This window comes from Sorex araneus, chromosome 1 (genome assembly GCF_027595985.1).
Source record: "Sorex araneus isolate mSorAra2 chromosome 1, mSorAra2.pri, whole genome shotgun sequence".
In the NCBI taxonomy this organism is placed as follows: Eukaryota; Metazoa; Chordata; class Mammalia; order Eulipotyphla; family Soricidae; genus Sorex; species Sorex araneus.
The window spans coordinates 245,566,045-245,587,138 of NC_073302.1; the positions used below are offsets into that span (position 1 = coordinate 245,566,045).

The 21,094-nt window shown below is 43.1% G+C and overlaps 1 protein-coding gene across 3 annotated transcripts in view; it reads left to right on the plus strand.

Moving 5' to 3' along the window:
* LCP1 (lymphocyte cytosolic protein 1) overlaps positions 1–21,094 on the plus strand; it is a 102,455-nt gene that overhangs the window by 51,374 nt on the left and 29,987 nt on the right. For all 3 annotated transcript variants that reach the window (XM_055138312.1, XM_004604575.2, XM_055138306.1), the window contains 6 exons: positions 11,103–11,193; positions 12,023–12,186; positions 12,665–12,794; positions 16,217–16,349; positions 18,436–18,517; positions 20,499–20,664. In XM_055138312.1, coding sequence (XP_054994287.1) covers positions 11,130–11,193; positions 12,023–12,186; positions 12,665–12,794; positions 16,217–16,349; positions 18,436–18,517; positions 20,499–20,664 — 739 coding nt within the window. In that variant the 5' untranslated portion in view covers positions 11,103–11,129. The remainder of the gene's footprint in view (positions 1–11,102; positions 11,194–12,022; positions 12,187–12,664; positions 12,795–16,216; positions 16,350–18,435; positions 18,518–20,498; positions 20,665–21,094) is intronic.

Consider the following 21,094-nt stretch of genomic DNA (forward strand, 5'->3'; position numbering starts at 1 on the left):
ACACGTGCGGCCACCGGGGTTACATCTTAGCAGAGGGCCGACTGAGTTCTTCTTTAAGTGCAGGGAACAGGCAGAAAATTATAGTCATAGGTTAGTTGAAATCATGGGGAATTGTTTGAGGGGCTGATCTTACTTAAAGAGCAGCATTTTCTCTCAGTTTTGTGATCTTATTATATAATAAAGAGAAGTTGGAGGCCTAGACTCCAGTCCCACAGATATATATATATATATATATATATATATATATATATATAATATATATATATGCTCAAGGCACTCTGAGATGTTGGGTGTGTCCTTAAACCAGGGTGTCTTTTCACCCTGTTATAGGAGGAGGGGCCAGACCAGCACATGCTGTGGCCTTTGTTAGATTTTTTGGTGTTGTGGCCACACCCTGTGGTACTCAGAGGCTATTTCAATTTGCTGCTTGGGGGCCACTACCAGTGGTGCTCAGAGGATCATGCAGTGCCAGGGATTTAATCTGAGCCTCCCACATACTACGTTTGTGATCAGCATATTGAACTATATTTCTGGCTCCATTGAATTCAGAAAATTACTTAAGTGAACAAAAGAAGGGTAAAAAGTCAGGAAGCCCCTACCTAGGGCGGCAGTGTATCTCTTAACCACTTCCGTAGCTGTAATTTTTATTCTATTCATCCCTTGAAGAACTTGGCGTCTGCTCAGAAGACAGCACAATGCAGAAGACCAACAAAACTTCTAAATCAGCCCCAAAACCAGTCTGAATGAATTCCTTTTTAAAAGGACTAGTAGCCATCATTAAGACATGTGACAGGATTTCTGTGTGTGGAGCAGTTTCTCTAAGTCCCTCTTAGACAAGCCCCAGTGAAAAGGAACTTTAATCCTATCAGAAAAGATTTGGGTTACGGGGTAGGGATATGAGACACCAGAGAGGTTGCAGGGTTTCCTTATTTGGATATTTCTAAAGAAAATAGTAGATGGCTCTCTTTTCTGGGACACTTTGCCTACAGGCTGAAAGCTCAGAGTGAATTGGATCAGCGTGGCTTAAGCTGCACGTGAACCTCAGTGAGTGGAGAGCACGTGCCAAGCTGGCCGCTTCCCCGCGAGCAGGAGCCAAGCCGTGGGCACTAGGCTAGGCCAGCAAGGGGCATGGCTGTGTACTACCCCACTGTCCAGGTAAAAGCAGGGGCCAGGCTGAGCTGTGAGATGCCCACTTGCCTCCAGAGCCAAGTCAACAGGACCGTTCAGGGAGAAAGGCCGCAGGACTGAGGCGAGAGTGGGCTCTGCCCTTATTTTTAGAAATATCTGAAATATGCACTGTAGCACTGTCATCCCATTGTTCATCGATTTGCTCGAGCGGGCACCAGTAACATCTCAATTGTGAGACTTGTTGTTGCTGTTTTTGGCATATTGAATATGCCACGGGGAGCTTGCCAGGCTCTGCCATGCGGGCAGGATACTCTCAGTAGCTTGCCAGGCTCTCCGAGAGGGATGGAGAAATTTAACCTGGGTCTGCAAACACCCTACCCACTGTGCTATCACTCTGCCATCTGAAATATACCTGCTCTGAAACATATGAACACGTGTCAGCTGGTAAGTAAAATTTGGGGACTTTTCATGTGGGCATTCTTTGGCTTTCAACTTATAGATGAGAAAGCTGGGTCAGTGGGGCCAACGGGCCTGAGGTTACACAGCCTGGTGAGAGCTGAGGTCACCCACTGCCAAGCTGGCACCTTTGTCCTCTCCCTGCTGCTGTGTCCAGTTACATTTTCCTTGGCTAAGCAAGTGTCTGAACCATCTGAATACCTTCGTGGCAGAGCTTGATTTAGGTGCCTCCTCTTTTAATGTTTTGATCAGTTTTGATGCTCATTTCTTGCTCTTTATCTGGACTTTTTGTGATCTGCATTCCTTCTTTTAGCTATTTCTTTTTAATTACATGCATATGTATTTTTCATACATGTGTGGTGCTGGAGATCAAACCTAGAACCTCATATTTGCAAGGCAAGAGTTCTTTCTGCATTCCGGGCCCCATGTTTATTTTTGGTCATCAGAACTTTTTCCCCCATGACCGACCATTTTGGAGAAGGGCACTTTAATTGCTGTGATGTGTTTGAAATGTGATATCTCAAGGTGGGCTTCATGAAATCTCCATCTTTGTGCCACCTCCCCACACTGCCATGTGTGTGTGAATATGAGCAACCAGAGCAGTGCTTTGCAAGGAGTGTAAAGGAAACAGGAAGGAGTGAATGGTGTCCGGCATCGAATAGGTGAATAGGAGTAATTAACCGATTAGACCATAAGATTAATCAGCTCTGTGAAAAGTTATATTAAGGATCTCTTGAGCTTTGGGCAGAGTAAATTCTGGAGCTTAAAATCTCTGTGGCTGAGAGGGCAGTTAGGATAGAGAAGGGACCACATGACAATAATATTTGGAGATGGTCACTCTGGAAAAGAACTGAGTGCTGAAAGCTGAAAATAGGTAAAGGGATATACATGAGAACATTTTGGTACCTGTATTGCAAACCACAAAGTCCAAAAGGAAAGAGAGAGACACAGAGACAGAGGCAGAGACAGACAGAGACAGAGACAGAGACAGAAGAAAAGTATCTGCAGTAGAGACAGACTGGGATTGGGGGAGTGGAAGGGTGGAAACTGGGGACACTGATAGTGGGAAATATGTACACTGATGATGGGACAAATATTGACACATTGTATGACTGAAACCCAATCATGCACAACTTTGAAACTGCATCTCAGTCTTTTAATAAAATAAATGAATGAATGGATGAATGAATGAATGAATAAATAAATAAATAAATAAAATAGAAGTTGCCACACTTAAAAAAAAATTAAGTGTGGGCCGGAGCAATAATACAGCCGTGATGGTGTTTGCCTTGCACATGGCCAACCTGAGTTCGATCCCCAGCATCCCATGTAGTCCTCCAGCACTGTCAGGAGTGATTCCTGAGTGCAGAGCCAGGAGTAACCCCTGTGCATAGCTGGGTGTGACCTAAAAAGAAAAAAAAAATTCTCTGTGGTTGAATATGCAGTGGAGGGTAACTGTGGATTTTTCAAAAGATTCCCCCTAGAGGTGCTAAGGCAATGGAGGAACTTTCCAGCCCCCAACTTGGGTTGCCCGCTGTGCCTAGAAGAGGTTTGTTCTGTGCCACACCCTGACTGGCACTGTGCGAGTGGGCGGACAAGCAGAGACATCATGTGACTGTGCTGGGTGAGGAGGCAGGCCTGCGGACTTCTCCACTGGTGACTGGGCTGGGCTCTGTGGGCTGTGCTCGCAGCAGCTTCTGAAGCGTTGTCCCAGGGCGACGGAGCAGTCTACACAGTGCCCGGAGCAAGGCCTAGGCCCTGCCCAGGTCACTCAGCCCAAAGCAAGACCCAGGAGGCAGTGAAAGAAGAGCCCAGAGTCCGGGCTGTGAATCGCCTCCCCTACCTGACCCCTGCACTTTTCCCCCAAAGACCACAGAGCGCAGCTTGGGGCAAAGAGCCCTGGGGAGAAGCCTTATTCTATACATACAGAAAAATGATCCAAAGCACTACCCGGTGGTGAAAGGTGGGGTTTCCCCAGCCCTGCATCCCTGGTGGTTCAGTGCCAGAGCCAGTGGTGCTGGGGGCCCCAGGGACACACTCCTTGGCTCTGGGGAGGAGGCATGTGGTCTAGGGAAGAACCCAGGGCCTCACACCTGCCAGGCCTGCACTCCACCTTCTGAGCCACATCCCCAAGGAGATTGTTACTGGGTAAAAGAATCATGAGCAGGCAAGAAGTAGCCCTTCATCGTTCGGGTCATGTATAATTATTTGGTATCTTGAAAACAAAGTCATTTTGAGAAGGAGGGTAAGGGGAGCCTCCTAAGTGGCACTCAGGGGGCCCAAGGACCAGTCTCAGTGACACTGAGCTGACCTATCCAGGGGCCCAGGAATTCTGCCATGCTGGGAACCATCCTGCAGAGCTCAGAGGACTCTAGGGCCAGACCTGCTAGTGCTTGGAGGTCTCCAGGGCTACATCTGATGATGCTCAGGAGGCTATGGGGTACCACAGATCAAACCTGGTTCAGGTGCATACTTCACTGGACTAACACTTTTTTTTTTTTACTTTGGGGCCATGCATGGGGATCAAGCCTGGGTGTCGTACACTCTGTTTTTTTCTTTTTTTTTTTTTAGGTATCACCCGGTGATGTTCAGGGGTTATTCCTGGCTATGCATTCAGGAATTACTCTTGGCAGTACTCAGGGGACCATATGGGATGATGGGAATTGAACCCGGGGCAGCCACATGCAAGGCAAACGCCCTACCTGCTGTGCTGTTGCTCCAGCCCCCAACTAAGCCATTTCTGAAGAACAGTTGCTGAATCATCTTTCATGCAAAACTTTGAGATAGCTGAGAATTACTGCTAGTCAGAGCCCCTAGAGTGATCTCCTTTGTAAACCGGAGACAGGGTTAGGTGAATGCAAAATTCCTTTTTAACTACTCTAACATTATCGTAAGGCTTGGAGTTAACTTGGGTGGAGAAGGAAATAAATCTTAGAGGTATTTAGTATGTTTTTGTCCCAAAGTTCTATGGGCTTTATGTTTTACTTCTTTCATTCTCCCATAGTCTCTTACTAAAGGTTGCAGTATTAATGGCATTCTACATTACGTATTTGGGTCCACTCACCACACATGGAGCCTTTTGAAAGTTACTCAATTTCTTCCTGAAATGATGGGGGTAAATTTGGTTTAACAGACTAGGAATTTGGTCCTGAGTTTCCAGTTGTACTTTACCCAGTGTTAAAAGGGAAAGTAGGACAGATTCAAGAGTCCCTTGGAAACATGATGCCAGCTTACAGATGCCACCCTCATCCTGGCAGTTATATAACTAGGAATTGAATGATTGAATAAAAAAGAAAAGAAAATAGATTGAGCCTCACACCACAACCATCTTTCAAACACAGTTCTAGGCCGTGAGCCTTCCCACTTCTTTTTGCAGTTTATGATCAGTTATAAAATTCCATAGAAAGTTCATCTTATTTTATATTTACTTTCGGAAAATCCCTTTCCTCTGTAGTACTGTGTACTATAGTAAACGCTTTTAAGTAGTTCCTATATTTCCTATATTCATTTTTCGGTAAACTGAAATCAGGTTCTTTCCTTTAAAAAAAAAGTCATTTACAGAAGTTCTTTTTCATATTTATCTGGAAAATAAAATCTTTTTGAAGTAGAATCAAAAACTCTTTTAACTTAAAGGAATGAACATGTTTTTGTGGCTTTTGCAGTTTGGAGTGGAAGACTCTTTGATTTTCTTTTGGCTTCAAAAATAATCTTATAAAAATGAACAACTGGTTCTTACTTTAGCCAAATATCTTGGGATTGAATAACTATTGATTTAATAAAGTTAAGTGCTCACAGAGTAACTGGAGGCCAGATGTGACTTAAATGATTGGTTTAAGATTTGTCATCTTAGATTTATGATTTGGGCAGTGATTCAGAAACAAGGTTCCAGAATCCACCACTTTGTGAGTAAAACGGTTCCTGGCAGTGCATCGTTGGATGATGCAGAAAGGCCCCATTTAAAGCAGAGAGTTGAGAAGAGCTACAGAGAGTTGCAGAGAGCTGAGAGCTGCAGAGAGTTGAGAAGAGCCCTTCATTCATACCCTGGAAGGGGCATTCCTTTGCAACCACATCTCCTTTCTGCTGGGAACTCCCAAGAGTCCACACCCACTATGGTGCCCGTAATTTGCCAACTGAAACCCTTGCCAATAATCCTTATGAATCTTAACAGGATTATGATAACCCATACTACCAAATGTGCCTGAATTAAATTGACTATGTTTTTCCAAGCAAACATAATAGACTATAAAAAGTACCTAATATTTCATTCTAATGCTAACAGTGACCTTCTGATCTGCATATTTTTGCATTAAGTATCTCCCTTTCTCCTTCTCTACTTTGTGAAAATGCTGCCATTTGTACTTCAGTTCAATTAGTTGAAAGGTCTTTTCTCAGCCCTGGGTCTTAATGTCCCTCTTAATGGTAACTCCATCTTTTTCCTGCTCTGCTCACCAGCAACTACATTCCCAAACTCTAGCCTGGCATTGCACTGAGAGCTTATATGGAGAAGATTTTCATTTCATTGGAACTTCAATTTACTTATCTTTAAAATGTGGGACTTGTAAGAAATTATTTATTAGGTTCCTCTCTCATAGGTGGGTTGTGTTTTGAGGACTTACTGCTTATTATAGAGATACTAGATATTTGTTTGGGGGCCTAAAACTGCAAAGGAGAGCATTAAAGTAACTTAAGTTGTTGACAATTTCTTCTCCAAGGTATATTTTTGTTTATTTTGGTGCTGCATATGGTGGTACATGGGGGAGGGGGAGATAACTCCTGGTAGTGCTCAGGGGAATATGTACTGTTGGAGATCAAACCCGAGCCTGCTCTATGTAAAGCGTGTGGTCTGCTGTCAAGCTATCCCTTCAGTCCTCCCAACTTACCTTTTTGGGTTTGTTTTGATTTGTTTGCTGTTTGGGTCACACCCGGCGGTGCACAGGGGTTATTCCTGGCTCATGCAGTCAGAAATTACTCCTGGCAGTGCTCAGGGGACCACAAGGGATGCTGGGAATCAAACCCAGGTCGGCCTTGTGCAAGGCAAATGCCCTACCTGCTGTGCTATCACTCCAGCCCCCATATGCTATAATGTTTTCTTCTCTCTTCCAGTATTACATCATCTTTAGAATCTCTCTTTTTAAAACCTTGTGCTATAATCCTTTCTTCCTTGGCTCTGCTCTTGATCTTGACAATGCAGTCTTGTTCGCTGCCTTTACTTATATTCTTCACTAGACTCTTGACAGCACTGTGTAATCAAAAAACCTTTATGTCGAAGGATAGGGCCTAGTTTAGACTCAGAGACCCTGTCATTCTCTTCCCCTTTATTTCATCTTTTAGAGTAACTATATCCATGTAGACATGTAGTAGGTATGCAGAACTGCACGGTGTAGGGGTTAAGGCACTTGCCTATAATTCAGTCATTTCTGGTTTAATCCCTGGCACCATATGATCCCCCAGCACCATAAGCAGTGAGCCCCAAACATAGAGCTGGAAATAGAGCCCAATCCCCACTTCCCAGGTGTGAAACCACCCCCAACATAAATATATGAATACAATAGGCATTCACCAAATGGATGTTAACTGAATGAATTTGTTTCATAATCCTATGAATATCCATGAACCAAGAAGTGTGACAAACCTAAAAGCAAGAAATTTCAGCCTAAGCAGGAGAGATGGCTCAAAGGGCTAAAGCACATGTCAGGCAGACAAAGCGTGCTGGAGGCCCAGGTGGGTCCAGTACTGCATGGTCCCTCAGGGTGTGACTCCAAGCTCTGAGCCAGGAACAGCCTCCAGACAGTGCCAGGTGGGACCCAATAACCAAAAAGAAAAATTCCTCCATGTACTAGGGCTCTTTGAAACAGATTTTTATCAATAATGGTTAATATATTGTGGGGCAGAGTCTTCTTTGAATGCATTTATGGAGTACTCAGAGAAAGGATTAAAAGATAGCCAAGAAAATAAGTCACTAGTAAGGTGCACAAAGTAATACTTTAGTTCTTACAAGAGAAGCATTGATTTCTTAACATCAGAAAGCAAAAGCTTTCTGGACTATTACCCAGATAAACACTCTACATCACAACTTTTCAAAAATCTTCCTTGGGTTGTCTATATCCATACACATAAGGAATTATTGCTGAGAAAGTGAATGGGGTATAAATGAATAGCTGAAATAGGGTCTCCCCGAAGGTGAAGGCACTGAACCTGGATAGATGCTCTGACACTTGAGAATTGGCAAGCTGGCTGCTCCTCCGCCTAGCTGTTTGTTTGAGCTGCAATTTGGTGTCTCAAATTCTACGAGGTTCTTTCTGCCTGAGCTATTGAGGGTCTCAGAAGAAGCAACTTGTGTACACAAACTAGATTTGCAGCCTACTTCAGAAAAAGGCATTGGCTTAACCATGTATTCGAATATAAATCTCTCTCCTGCCATCATCTGACTTTAGCAGTGCCTGGTTCTCAATTGGTTACATTTGGTTGCTTTAGTCCTGAGATTTGGATATGCCTCTGCAGCCCAGATCAGGCTGTTTTAGAATAATATGTGGTGTGGGGTGGGAGGGGTGGGGCAAGAGAAAGAAAGAGAAAAAAATAAAAGGGTATAGGGATACAGAGAAAGATTAAAAAAAAAAAAGAGGAGGAAAGTAAAATAGTGACCTGACTAGTATCTGTGCCTCAGGATTAGTCTGCTGTGTAATAGATTGTGGCTCATTATACAATTAAGATGGAAAATATTCCATCTTCCTTCGGTGATCCCAATGGGCCCGTACCTTTTTAGGTAGGTACGGCAAATAATAATAACATTTTATCAGTAATAAAATATATTTTAAATTAATGGAATAATAATGAATATAATGCTATGATTATTTTGATAAGTTCTCTAGACAGCTCCCACCACCATGTGTAATGTTACCAGGAGTTGCAGTAGTGGAGGCTGGGACAGCTAGAGTTTCAGCTGAAAGTTCTCCGAACTATTATTTTGTATATTCCCCTTGGTGGGTTGGGAGGGCATCAGGGATGGAATTCAGGGCCTAACCCATGATGCCAGGCAAGTGTTCTACTACTGAGTAACGTTAGTCCTGTCCTGTTTGTTCACTTTTACTTACCTGTTAGATGTCTGTGAACAAAGTTTCTTGGAGAAACAGAAGTTTGGAATCACTCCTGTGATTCCAGGACAGGACAGTGAGCTGGGGGTAATGAGTGTGGGTCTGCCTGATCAAATGTGAAGCATTTTTGACCTATACGGGTTTAGTGTGAGAAGTGTACATTTTCTGTGACTATTGGTTACCAGTGAAGATAATTACACAACTATTGAATACCGTGAAAATGTAGATAAGGATATCCAAATAAAACAACATCCTGCCTTGCTCGAAACTGACCTGGGTACACGAAACTGACCCGGGTTCAATCCCTGGCATCCCATACGGCACCCCTAGCACGGCCAGGAGTAATTCCTAAGTGTAGGGCCAGAAGTAAACCCCTGAGTATCGCCACATATGACCCCCCAAACAAAACAAAACATTAAAAACATCCTCTAACAGATTTAAAATATTTCTAACTGAGGGCTGGAGTAATAGCACAGCGGGTAGGGCATTTGCTTTGCATGCAGCTGACCTGAGTGCAGAGCCAGGAGTAACCCCTGTGCATCACCAGGTGTGACCCAAAAGCAATATATATATATATATATATATTTCTAACTGAATAATATTTCTAACTGAATAATATTGCTAAAATACCCAAAATATAATTTATACAAGCCGACCTCAATCTCCATACTCTCACGCCACATGTCTCCTTCCCATCTGGAAATTGAATAAACTTTAAGGGGAGCTCCTATTTAAAACTCCTGGTATGGAATAGCTGAAGGTGTGGAAAATGATGCATTTTCTGTTTTCCTTCTCTTTCCACCTCGATAGGGCAGCAGTGAGCATGGGGGAATTAAATTACTCCAGCACTGGCATGTAGTTTCAGATCAACACTTTCTTTCTGAGAACACCTAAAAATGCATTCCTTAGATTTTCATAAATGGATTATTAGAGGGTTGGCTTCCCTTTCACCTTCCCTACATTTTTAGGGAACTTTGCTTTCTTTGAAGTTGAAAAATGTACCTGTTTGTTTCAATAAACATTCAGTTTACATGTAAGCATCAAATCATCTTATTAAAAAAAACTTTTATGTTATTTAATTAAAACCTTTCACGTAATTTAAACATTTTAATTATATATTATATAACTAACTACTCCCAAATGCACTTATGTTAAACAATCGTTGTCTGGATTCTGTCGGTCAGCTGCATTCAGTAGGGTCATTTCTTCTGCTCCACATGTCATCAACTGAGACTGTGGAAATGTTGAGTCTCCAAAGGGCTAGAACGTTCCAAAAGTCTATGTGAGATGGGTGGTTTTTCTGCTGATTCTTCTACTGGGGTCTCAGCAGATATGATCTGTGGGAGATTGTCCCCCTAACAAAAACCCACCCCCAATGTAGGGGCGGTCCCCTGGAAAGAAACAGCATAGTTCTGAGAACAGAAACAAATGGGCAACAAATATACATCACACATCCAGAAAAGAATAGAATGAAAACACTTCAGGGTCTTATAAATGTAGAGGGCAATATGGGCAATTGTAGAATGGAAATTACCACAGCCTTATGCTTGCTCTACGGGTGCCTGAAGTTCAGCCATGTGGAATTCCCCAGCCTCTACTCTTAATGTTCCCACTGAACGTTGATGTGCTTATGGACAGTTCTCAATATCTTTGCCAACTTGAACAGAGGCTCAGGGTTGGGAGCCAGAGTGGGGGGAGTGATGTTGTATTGAATAAATGGTTGGACTGTGAGACCACTGCTGGCTGCTCAGAAGTACCTAAAGCTTGGATAGTCCTTCTAAGTTTGTTAGTTTCATTCTTTGTGCCTGACACCTACTGCACAGAAGTTGGCGGTGCCAATTGGATTGGCTTTGGGCAGTGATTACCCAGCACTTCTTTATGAGGTTTAGCCACCATCTCAAAGGATGGCAGTTGGGATGCCAAAGGGCAAAATACCAAAATGAGCTTTCCGTAAGAGAGGAAGCACAAGTTTCCGGTCACAGACATGGCTTGTTTAGCCATCACCATGGACAGAGCATTCACAGGCCCTGCCTACAGTCAAGGCAAGGACCCCCGCCCCCCTGCCCAGTGAAGAAGGCTATAGTCACAGAATGGGTAGACATCGATGAAAGATGTTTGGAGACCACCATGTGCAGGGTTAAGGGAATAGCTTTTTGCTGTTGTCATTGTTATTACTCCTGGCTCTGCACTCAGGAATCACAAATGCCAGGCTCAGGGGACTATATAGTATGCCAGAGGTTGAACATGTGTCATCCGCATGCAAGGCAAATGCCCTACCCACTAAACTATTTCTCTGGCCCCAGGAAAAGGCCATTTCTTACATTTTGGGAAGATAGTTATAAATCAGGGGTGCAAAGGACTATTTCTTCATGTGGGCTTTTAAGAATGTGGATATACAAGTCATTTCTCATGTTCTCCCCTCTGCAGATCTACTGCTTAAAGCAATAAACAAAAATGGCCAGAGGATCTGTGTCCGATGAAGAAATGATGGAACTCAGAGAAGCTTTCGCCAAAGTTGGTGAGTAATATTCCCCACTTTATCAAGCAACTTCAGGACATTTGCAGTAAACATGGGAATAGGAGCAGGAAAACTAGTGGAAGTGGCAATTATGGGGTGGGGAGATGGATTACAGGAACTGGAAGAACCTAATTTTTTAAAAGCTATAATTCAATCAAGTGGCTTCTTTCTTAATCAAAATGTGGGCTATTAACCCTTTCTCACCTGTGGCTTTGCCTGAAAATAATGTCTAACTCTCAACTTTTCTATTTTGTCTGTTTTCTTTGTTACTATTCCATACTTTCCTGCCCCTTATTTCTAAGCCTGTGACTTCTTTATGCATCTATTTCTCTAAGAATCTTCTCAGAGTCTGTTTGACAGAACCTTTATTTTGGAACCTTATTTTGAAACTCTTGGGTGCTGCAAATTATGCTGAAATTTAGGTTGAAGCCATAGTACAGTGGATCGGGCACCTGTCTTGCACAGAGCTTATCCTGGTTTGGTCCCTGACATCCCAGAGAGTGTCCCATATTGCCCCCCTCCCCTGTAAGCCTACCAGGAGTGATCCCTGAGCTCAGAACCAGGAGTAAGCCCTGAGCACCACCAGATGTAACCCCAAATAAACAAACAAACAAAAAATAAAACTCAAATCTGTATGTGACAACAACAGATCTCTTAGAAGATTCAAACTCTTCTGATGCTTGTATGGGGTCATCCTCAGCATAATCCCCCACCCAGCCCTGGCCTCTGTTCCCTGTCACCCTGCAACAATCTGCCCCTGCCTTCTCTCACCTTTCTTCCGACTGTTGTCTGGATTTCCCTGAAACCTCAGCTGTCTTTTGCCTTCCAGACACCGATGGCAATGGCTACATCTGCTGCAATGAGTTGAATGACTTGTTCAAGGCTGCTTGCTTGCCTCTGCCTGGATACAGAGTGAGAGAAATCGCAGAAAACCTGATGGCAACAGGTGATCTGGACCAGGACGGGAAGATCAGCTTTGATGAGTTTATCAAGGTGAGCATGTTATAGCACATAGAGATGCTTTTGAAACTTGGAACTTTATTCCTGTTTGGAAAATACCCAGAAATCCATGTGACCACTCTAAGCTTCAACATGGCAGGGCCTTTTTGTTGTTTTCTGGTAATGGCCTGGGGTTTTCTTTGATCTGCCTTTACATTTTTTATTTGGGGTACTATGATTTACAGGACTATTCATGATGGGTTTTCATGAATGTGACTTTCCAAGCCGCACCATCCACAGAGTGTCTGCTTACCTCCACATTGTCCCAGGACCCCTCCCTTCCCCCTGCCACCCACACCCCCTCAGCCTTCACTCTTGGGAAGCCCAGAGCTACAGACCAGCTCTCAGGTGCTGTTGCCTTGGACCATTTATTATCCCCTAACTATGTTTCTTCATTCCCTATGTGTGAGAGTGATCATTCTGTCCCTCTCCTTCTGATTTCACTCAGCATGATGGGTTTGTATTTTTGCAGGTTTTTCATGGCCTAAAAAGCACCGAGGTTGCCAAGACCTTCCGAAAAGCAATTAATAAAAAGGAAGGGATTTGTGCCATCGGAGGCACCTCTGAGCAATCTAGCGTTGGCACCCAGCACTCATACTCAGGTAGGTTGACTAATGGCATGGGGAGTGAAGGAAGGATCGGTGTTGGTATGAGGAAAGGACAGAGGGGATGTGGAGAGGGAGCCTTGGGAAAGGATTCATGCCTTCTGGGGCTACAGAATCTAAAGGCAATATTCAAATTTAAATGCCACGCCAGGTTATTTATTCCTACCAACATATTCTCTACCATTCTGAGTATCAGTGAGCTAATGCCAGGGACACAGCAGAGAAGCTATTCTAGTTCTCGGTGGGGTCTCAACCAAATAATCTTATTTGCATCATTTAGAAATTATATTTGATGATGCCAAAACTCACTGGTATATTTTATGGATGAGTCAAAGATATAGTACAGCAGTAAAGGCACTCACCTTGCATTCAGCTGACTCAGTTCAATTCCCAACACCACCATTCCTGGGAGGGCCCCTGACACTGATCTTAGAGGGCCTCCAAGTACCACTTGGTATGGCCCCAAACTCTCAAAACAAAACAAAACAAGAACAAAAATTTGCTATTCAGGCATCTGCCTTTAGATTTCATGATCATCCTTAATGTAGTGCTAAGTGATCCAAAGATTGTTTTTTATTGATTTGAAGGAAAGTTGTGTATTTCTGTTGACGGCTTCCATCTAAGAGACCTCATGGAAATTTCCAAACAGAATAGGAATCCAACAGTTTCCAAAATTAGTTCTTCCAAACAGTGCTTATTCTTCAAGATACATTTGCTCTTAAGTCTATAATTGCTAAGACGAAGCTTAGCCTTTAAGTAGTTGAATAGATTTTTAAATACAGACATTTTTCAGAGCCAATAGAAATATGCATTATGAATCTATAAGATAGTGGTGTGCTATAGCCCTGTTTTCCAAAATTTTGTGACTCAGAATTCATCTGTGGGACACTGTTGTGTGTAATGATGTGGTATTTGAGAAACAAGATGTTGGGCTGGCAAAAGTAGAGAGAGAGTATGGGGAATATTGTCTTCTTAGAGGCAGGGGGAGGGTGGGAAAGGCAGGATATACCCGGGATATCGGTGGTGGGGAATGTGCACTGGTGGAGGGATGGGTGTTTGATCATTGTGAGATTGTAACCCAAACATGAAAGCTTGTAACTATCTCACGGTGATTCAATAAAATTTTTAAAAATTAAAAAAAAAGATGTTGGGCTGGAAGATGCAACTGGAGATTTCATTAAAATTTCTAGAACATCTGACCCATGGATTTCATAGTAGTTTATTACAATTAGTAAAGAGACACAACAATAAAACAAGACTTGATTGATCTTCCCACATTTTAAGTTTATTTATTTTTTTTAATGTGTGTGGAGCGGTAGCACAGTGGGTAGGGTGTTCGCCTTTCATGAGGCCAACCCGTGTTCAATTCCTCCGCCCCTCTCAGAGCCCGGCAAGCTACCGAGAGTATCGCGCCCGCACGGCAGAGCCTGGCAAGCTACCCGTGGCATATTGGATATGCCAAAAACAGTAACAGTAAGTCTCATGATGAGAGACATTACTGGCGCCCGCTTGAACAAATTGTTGAGCAACGGATGACAGTGACAGTGAATATGTGTGTTGCCAGGGTTTAAACTCAGGGCCTCACACATGCAATGTGTGTGCTCTACCACTGCCTATTCATTCCACGTTTCAATCAACAGGACTGAGTATTAGCCCGTATTGGGCTATATTCATGTTTACATTATATAAACATTATTTTATTATATATTATAATATATAATATATTATAATGGACTAGCGTGATAGTACAGTGGGTAGGGCGTTTGCCTTTCACACAGCTGACCCAGGTTCGATTCCTCTGTCCCTCTTGGAGAGCCCAGCAAGCTACTGAGAGTATCCTGCCCACACGGCAGAGCCTGGTAAGCTACCCGTGGCGTATTCAAAATGCCAAAAACAATAACAAGTCTCACAATAGAGACATTACTGGTGCCTGCTCGAGCAAATTGTTGAACAATGGGACAATAGTGCTACAGTGCAATCACTGTCACTGTCATCACTGTCATCCCGTTGTTCGGCGATTTACTCGAGTGGGCACCAGTAACGTCTCTATTCCTCCCAGCACTGAGATTTTTAGCAGCCTCTCCTTACTCATCTTTCCCAACGATTGGAGGCTCTTTCATAGTCAGGGGAATGAAACCTGTCATTACTGTTTTTGGCATATCAAATACGCCACGGGTAGCTTGCGGAAAAGACCATACTCAGAAAAAAAACAGGATTTTTTATTTTATTTTATTTATTTATTTATTTATTTGCTTTTTGGGTCACACCTGGCAATGCACAGGGGTTACTCCTGGCTCTGCACTCAGGAATTACCCCTGGCGGTGCTCAGGGGACCATATGGGATGCTGGGAATCGAACCCGGGTCGGTTGCGTGCAAGGCAAACGCCCTACCCACTGTGCTATTGCTCCAGCCCAAAACAGGATTTTTTAAAGTGCCCTGGATGAGGGGCTGCAGTGACAGTACGTGGGCAACACTTGCCTAGCTTGCAGCTGAGACAGGTTCATTCCCCGACATCCCATATGATTCCCTCAAGTCCGCCAGGAGTGATCCTCGAGCACCACCAGATATGGCCCAAACAAAAACAAAAACACCACAGATGTGATGAAGCAAAGGACAAACCATAGAAGAAAGGTTCAGTGAAATTTGACAGGCAACAGAAGTGACTCAAAAGTGAGGGGCAGGAAAGAGAGTATAGCAGAGAGAATGTCTGCCGTGCATGTGGCCAAACAGGTTTGATATCTGGCACTCCACATACTTCCCCAAGCCCACCAGAAGTATAAGAATTTAGCCCTGAACACAGCCGGGTGTGGCCCCGAAACAAAAAAACTGAGAAGAAAAGAGATTTCTTGGAAAATACCCAGAGCATCAATGAGCCATATAAGCTCACACCACATTTACTGGGAACGATGCTGCCCTTAAGAATAGGGAGATGTGGGGCTGTGACAGTGCAATGGATTATAATATAATCATAAATATATACATATTTACCTCTATAATAATATATTTACACATACTCTTTAAGTCTGCTATACTTTTGTTTGCTTGATTGCTTTGGGGCCATACAAGGTGATGTTCAGAGACTACTCCTGGCTTGGTGCTAAGGGATCACTCATGGCAGTGCTCAGGAATTGAACCCAGGACTCATCCCCCATACAAAAACATATGCTCAGCCCTTTGAGCTATCTTTCAGGCTCTTGCTTGTTGTATATTTTATGACTTGGAGTGAACAGAAATTTCATGCACATTTCCCATATCAGCTAAGATTTTTATATGTCAATAAATGTATGATGATTGAATAATGGACTGGCTCACCTTGCATTGTCTCTCCTGGGCTTGAGAATATAAGACCCACGTGTATGATTTTATTTATATCACATTTTCACTTTGCAAATAAATCATTTCAATCGTTTATTTGCAGAGGAGGAGAAGTATGCCTTTGTCAACTGGATAAACAAAGCCCTGGAAAATGACCTTGACTGCCGGCACGTCATCCCAATGGACCCAAATACAGATGACCTCTTCAATGCTGTTGGGGATGGCATCGTCCTTTGGTAAATGCCACTTTCTTTTCAGTTTCTAAAGGTTTTCCTAAAATTTTCTAGGATACTGATAAGTAATTGTATTTATTTGGGGCCTTGGGGCTGAGCCGAGCCTGACATGCTTCTCTAGACCAGTGTTTCTCAACCTCTTTCCTGCCCTGGGCTCTTTCTGACCTTGTTTCCTGATCTCCACCCCCTGCCCCCTGCCCTCCCCCTCCCGCACCATCCTGTTCATTGACCCTCCAGTTTTGTGATGTAACCCTTCACTAATTTGATTTTAACCTGTGACCCCTTTTCAAGTATGCTGGGGTCACAGGAAGCCATATGGCTCCTGGCTGAGAAACTCTGCTGTAAACATACCCTTGGCTGTTTTTAGAAAGCAAAGTTCTCTCAAAATCAAGTCTCAATAAGAACAAAAATCTACCCTTGCTTAGGTAGAGGAGAGGAAAGAGCAGTATGGAGACAAGCACAAACAAGCACAAGCTAGAGATGTAGTAAGAGCAAAAGCCATTGTTTTTACTTTTGTTTTTGTTTTTTACTAGATGCCCTTTTGCTTTATCGCAAGTGGCCTGTCATGAAGGCAGAGATGCATGAGAATCGGAGCTTGGTCACTGAAACTTGATCATTGCTAATTGAAGCAATTCAAAAGAAAGTCTTTAAGGAAATGGACTTTTAAATGGTGCTCCTAAATATATAACTCAAATATCTAACTTTTACAAAATACCAGAAAGATGACAAGTGTTTCTCTTCATCAGAAACTTCTAAATACACTTGGTCAATTCAAGACGATGTCTTTGGCAATGCCTTTAGGGATTTGACTTCAGCAGCTTCTCTGTTGCTGTAAGACACTGTGCTAGTGAAGAGGTTTGAAATGCTTGGTCTTAGGTCTTAGGAATTGAAAGGGCACCACTTTGAGCCCTTGGGCACCCCCATACCCTCTGCATAGAGCAGTTCTGCTTTAGATATTTTATTTATTCAAGCTCACCATGAGGTTTCTTTTTTAAAACTTCAGCTGCTTGGAAAATATATCAGAATCCCAGGCAACAGAATCAACTCCTAAATTCTTAGTTTGGCACCGAAGACCGCCCCCCCCCCCCCCGCCCACCTCTACCCCGACCCATGGCTTCTTTAATTCCTTGTAGTGTTACCTCCTCAAAGCCCAGGTCACTGAGCAAACACTGCACAAATGACTGGGAGGTCATATCTCCCCCTACAAACCTAGTTATGATGATGGCTTTTCTTTATATATATATATATATATATATATGCTTATATATGTATATATATTAAGAGGGCACCAGTAATGTCTCTCATTGAGAGACTTATTGTTACTGTTTTTGGCATATCCAATACGCATGGGTAGCTTGCCAGGCTCTGCCGCACAGGCTTGATACTCTTGGTAGCTTGCCGGGTTCTCCGAGAGGGGTGGAAGAATCGAACTCGGGTTGGCCACATGAAAGGCAAACGCCCAACCGCTGTGCTATATATATCATGTATAGACTTTGGTTGTGTGTCCAGTAGAAATATAGACATTATGTACTCTCAAATATGCATAGCTTGTCTATACACTTGACTAGGACCACTTTCATGAACTAAGAAATAAAGTATCGTAACGGAATTTCTTTAGTAATCTACCAAGAGTTTCCTAATATGCTAAAGGAACAAGAATAATTTTTCAACAACTTAGGTAAATAAGTAGAGTACGATCTTTATTTCCTGCCTCAATATATTAATATGACTTCAGGAATATTAACCTTTCCCATGGACTGTTGAAATAGAGTCAGAATGTACAACTGATTTCATAATTAGACCCTGGTGGCACAGACTATGTTACCATCTTGCTTGCTTGTTTGGCACAAAACAAAATGTTTGGTTTTGTGTTATGTTTTGTGCTATAATCTCAGTACTCAGGAACTACTCTTGGTTTGGTGCTTGGGACAGCTCCTGGAAGTGCTCCAGGAACCGTACAGGGTTGGGGATCGAGCATGTTCTCCAGCCTTTTAACCTATTTTCCTGGACCCTCGAATTTAATTCCAGTGTCATTGGGTTCTGGTATTCAGAAGTCCCATGTTCTCTCATTTAATTGTTTTTCTTCCAGTAAAATGATCAACCTGTCAGTGCCAGACACAATTGATGAGAGAACAATCAACAAGAAGAAACTCACCCCATTCACCATACAGGTTTGTCTCCTTTCTGTTACCTCACTGTGCTCGGAATAGGTGAGCACGTGGGTGCTGAGTCAGTTGTTGTTTCTAGTTTCTATAAACAGCATTTGTCAGGTGCCCAGACATCTCTCCCTTACCCCCCACCCCCACCTAGGTAGTGATTTGTTATCATTTACAGAGATAGAGGAACTTTCTGTTTGGGTTTTAATGAATTAAAGTGGGGGGAGTGGGGAGAGGAGATGGTTGGTGGATATTAGTAGGTGGGTCACTTATGTTTTCTATTACATTGCGGTTCCTTCTGAATACAATTCATCTTGGATAAACTTTAAACGCAAACTTCCTTTAGTGACACACGCTTGACCTGATGCCAAGTATGCAGCATGCTAGCTGAGAAGATAAGCAAGCCTTTCTCAGAAGTGAAGAGGTGTAAACAGGAAGCTCAGGCAGGCTTCATAGCATGTTGGCCCGTTGGCCACAGCCTGAATGTAATAAATAAGCACTGCACTGTAGCACTATCATCCCATTGTTCATCGATTTGGTCAAGTGGGCACCAGTAATGTCTCCATTGTGAGACTTGTTGTTACTGTTTTGGGCATATTGAATACACCACGGGTAGCTTGCCAGGCTCTGCAGTGCGGGTGGGATACTCTTGGTAGCTTGCCGGGCTTTCCGAGAGGGATGGAGGAATCAAACCTGGGTCAGCCACGTGCAAAGCAAATGCCCTACCCGCTGTGCTATCTCTCCAGCCCAGAATGTAATAAATAATGCTTGCTTTAATTGCATCATTTTGTGGGTAAAGTGGACAGTAAACTCCAGTAAGTAAGCTGTAGTTTCATGTGATATTTCAGTATCTTAACATGGCTGTTGTTCTCTTCTCCACAACTGTGCCTCACTTCTTCAGTCATGAATAATAGAATATGACATCCTGTTTAGATTTAATCTTGAGTGCTTTTAACAGGGGGAATGGTGAACAAAGAGAGTATAGCCATGTAATGTATAGAGATATACTCAAAGTTAAATCTACTCATGACCTCCACTCTGAGTAAATGCACTTTTCTTCTGATATTTACCTTCCTATCACTGGTGGCCTGTGTTTTGTTGTTTTCAATTTGTCATTTAAAACAAACAAACAAAAATCTTCTCTGCCTCTACTACTCTGATATTTTTTTCATGGACCCAAGAAAGGTATAGCGATTTTAGACTGAAAATTGTATTGACTCTGTTCCAACTGTATAATTGTTACATACCGTCTTGTTGGTTGGATGGAGGAGCATTATAGCATGGTAGCTCTGTCATCCCACTATCATAGATTTGCTAGAGCAGGCATCAGTAACGTCTCCATTGTGAGACTTGTTACTGGTTTTGGCATATCGAATATGCCACAGGTAGCTTGTCAGGTTCTGCTATGCACGCGGGATACTCTCGGTAGCTTGCTGGGCTCTCCGAGAGGGACAGAGGAATCAAACCCGGGTCAGCCGCATGCAAGGCAAATGCCCTACCCACTCCAGTCCATGGAGGAGCATATAATCTATAAATCTGTATATGTGGGTTTATGTACACGAGTTTATAATTAAATTCCCTAGCTAATCTGGATATTCAATTAATTGTCCTAGTAAAATCTCTGGTATCCTTTCCAACAATTTGGTTTGTATCTTTGCCATTTCCTTAATAATCTGAAGGTCAAAAGCTACTTTGTTACTCTCTTTTATGATCTTGAGTCACATAAGCAGTTCTGTTACTAATAGTAGCCAGTGACAAAACACTGACTGCCTTCAGAGCTGCCCCCTGTATCTCTTGGCTAATGCAGAGGCTTGGTGTGTAGGCCCTACCACAGAGAAGATGGAAAATTATAGCTCCCATTAGCTTCAATCCTGACCATCATGGATATTCCACTCAGGGTGCTGGTTTGACTGTCTAGGCCCTTTTAAAGCCCAGTGTCTGGGTGACTGGGCTTTCTTCTCTTCTCATTATTTTGTTCATACTTACACTCCCTCAGGAAAATCTGAACCTGGCTCTGAACTCTGCCTCAGCTATCGGATGCCACGTGGTTAACATCGGGGCTGAAGACTTAAAAGAAGGCAAACCTTACCTGGTGCTGGGGCTTCTGTGGCAAGTCATCAAGATTGGACTGTTTGCCGATATTGAACTCAGCAGAAATGAAGGTAGGAGCTGACTCCCAAATGGTGATGGTAAAGCGTTTTATTAATACTCATCCTAGAGGCTGTAGCCGGAAAATGTCAGCTCATGACCCCTCGCTTTTTCAAAACTATGCAGGGCCTTTGCAATGAGGGTACTTTGAATCCATTGTATTAATGTAACAGATCCTATCTGCACTTGACCAGACGTTTCAGAAGACATCAAAAGCCCTTGAAGACCACAGATGAACAATAATGCTTGCTTAGGAGTATAGCTGTCTGGCACTCTAACCTCAAGGGTTTTTCCACGGTCAATCTGCCTGTAGAGGCTTTGTAGCCAATTAGACTCTTCCTGTGTGCCAGGATCCAATCCAATACCTCACAGGAGCGCTGAACATTGCCCATGGTCCCCAGTTTGACTATTTCAGACTTGCATTGTATGAAGTAACACATTCTT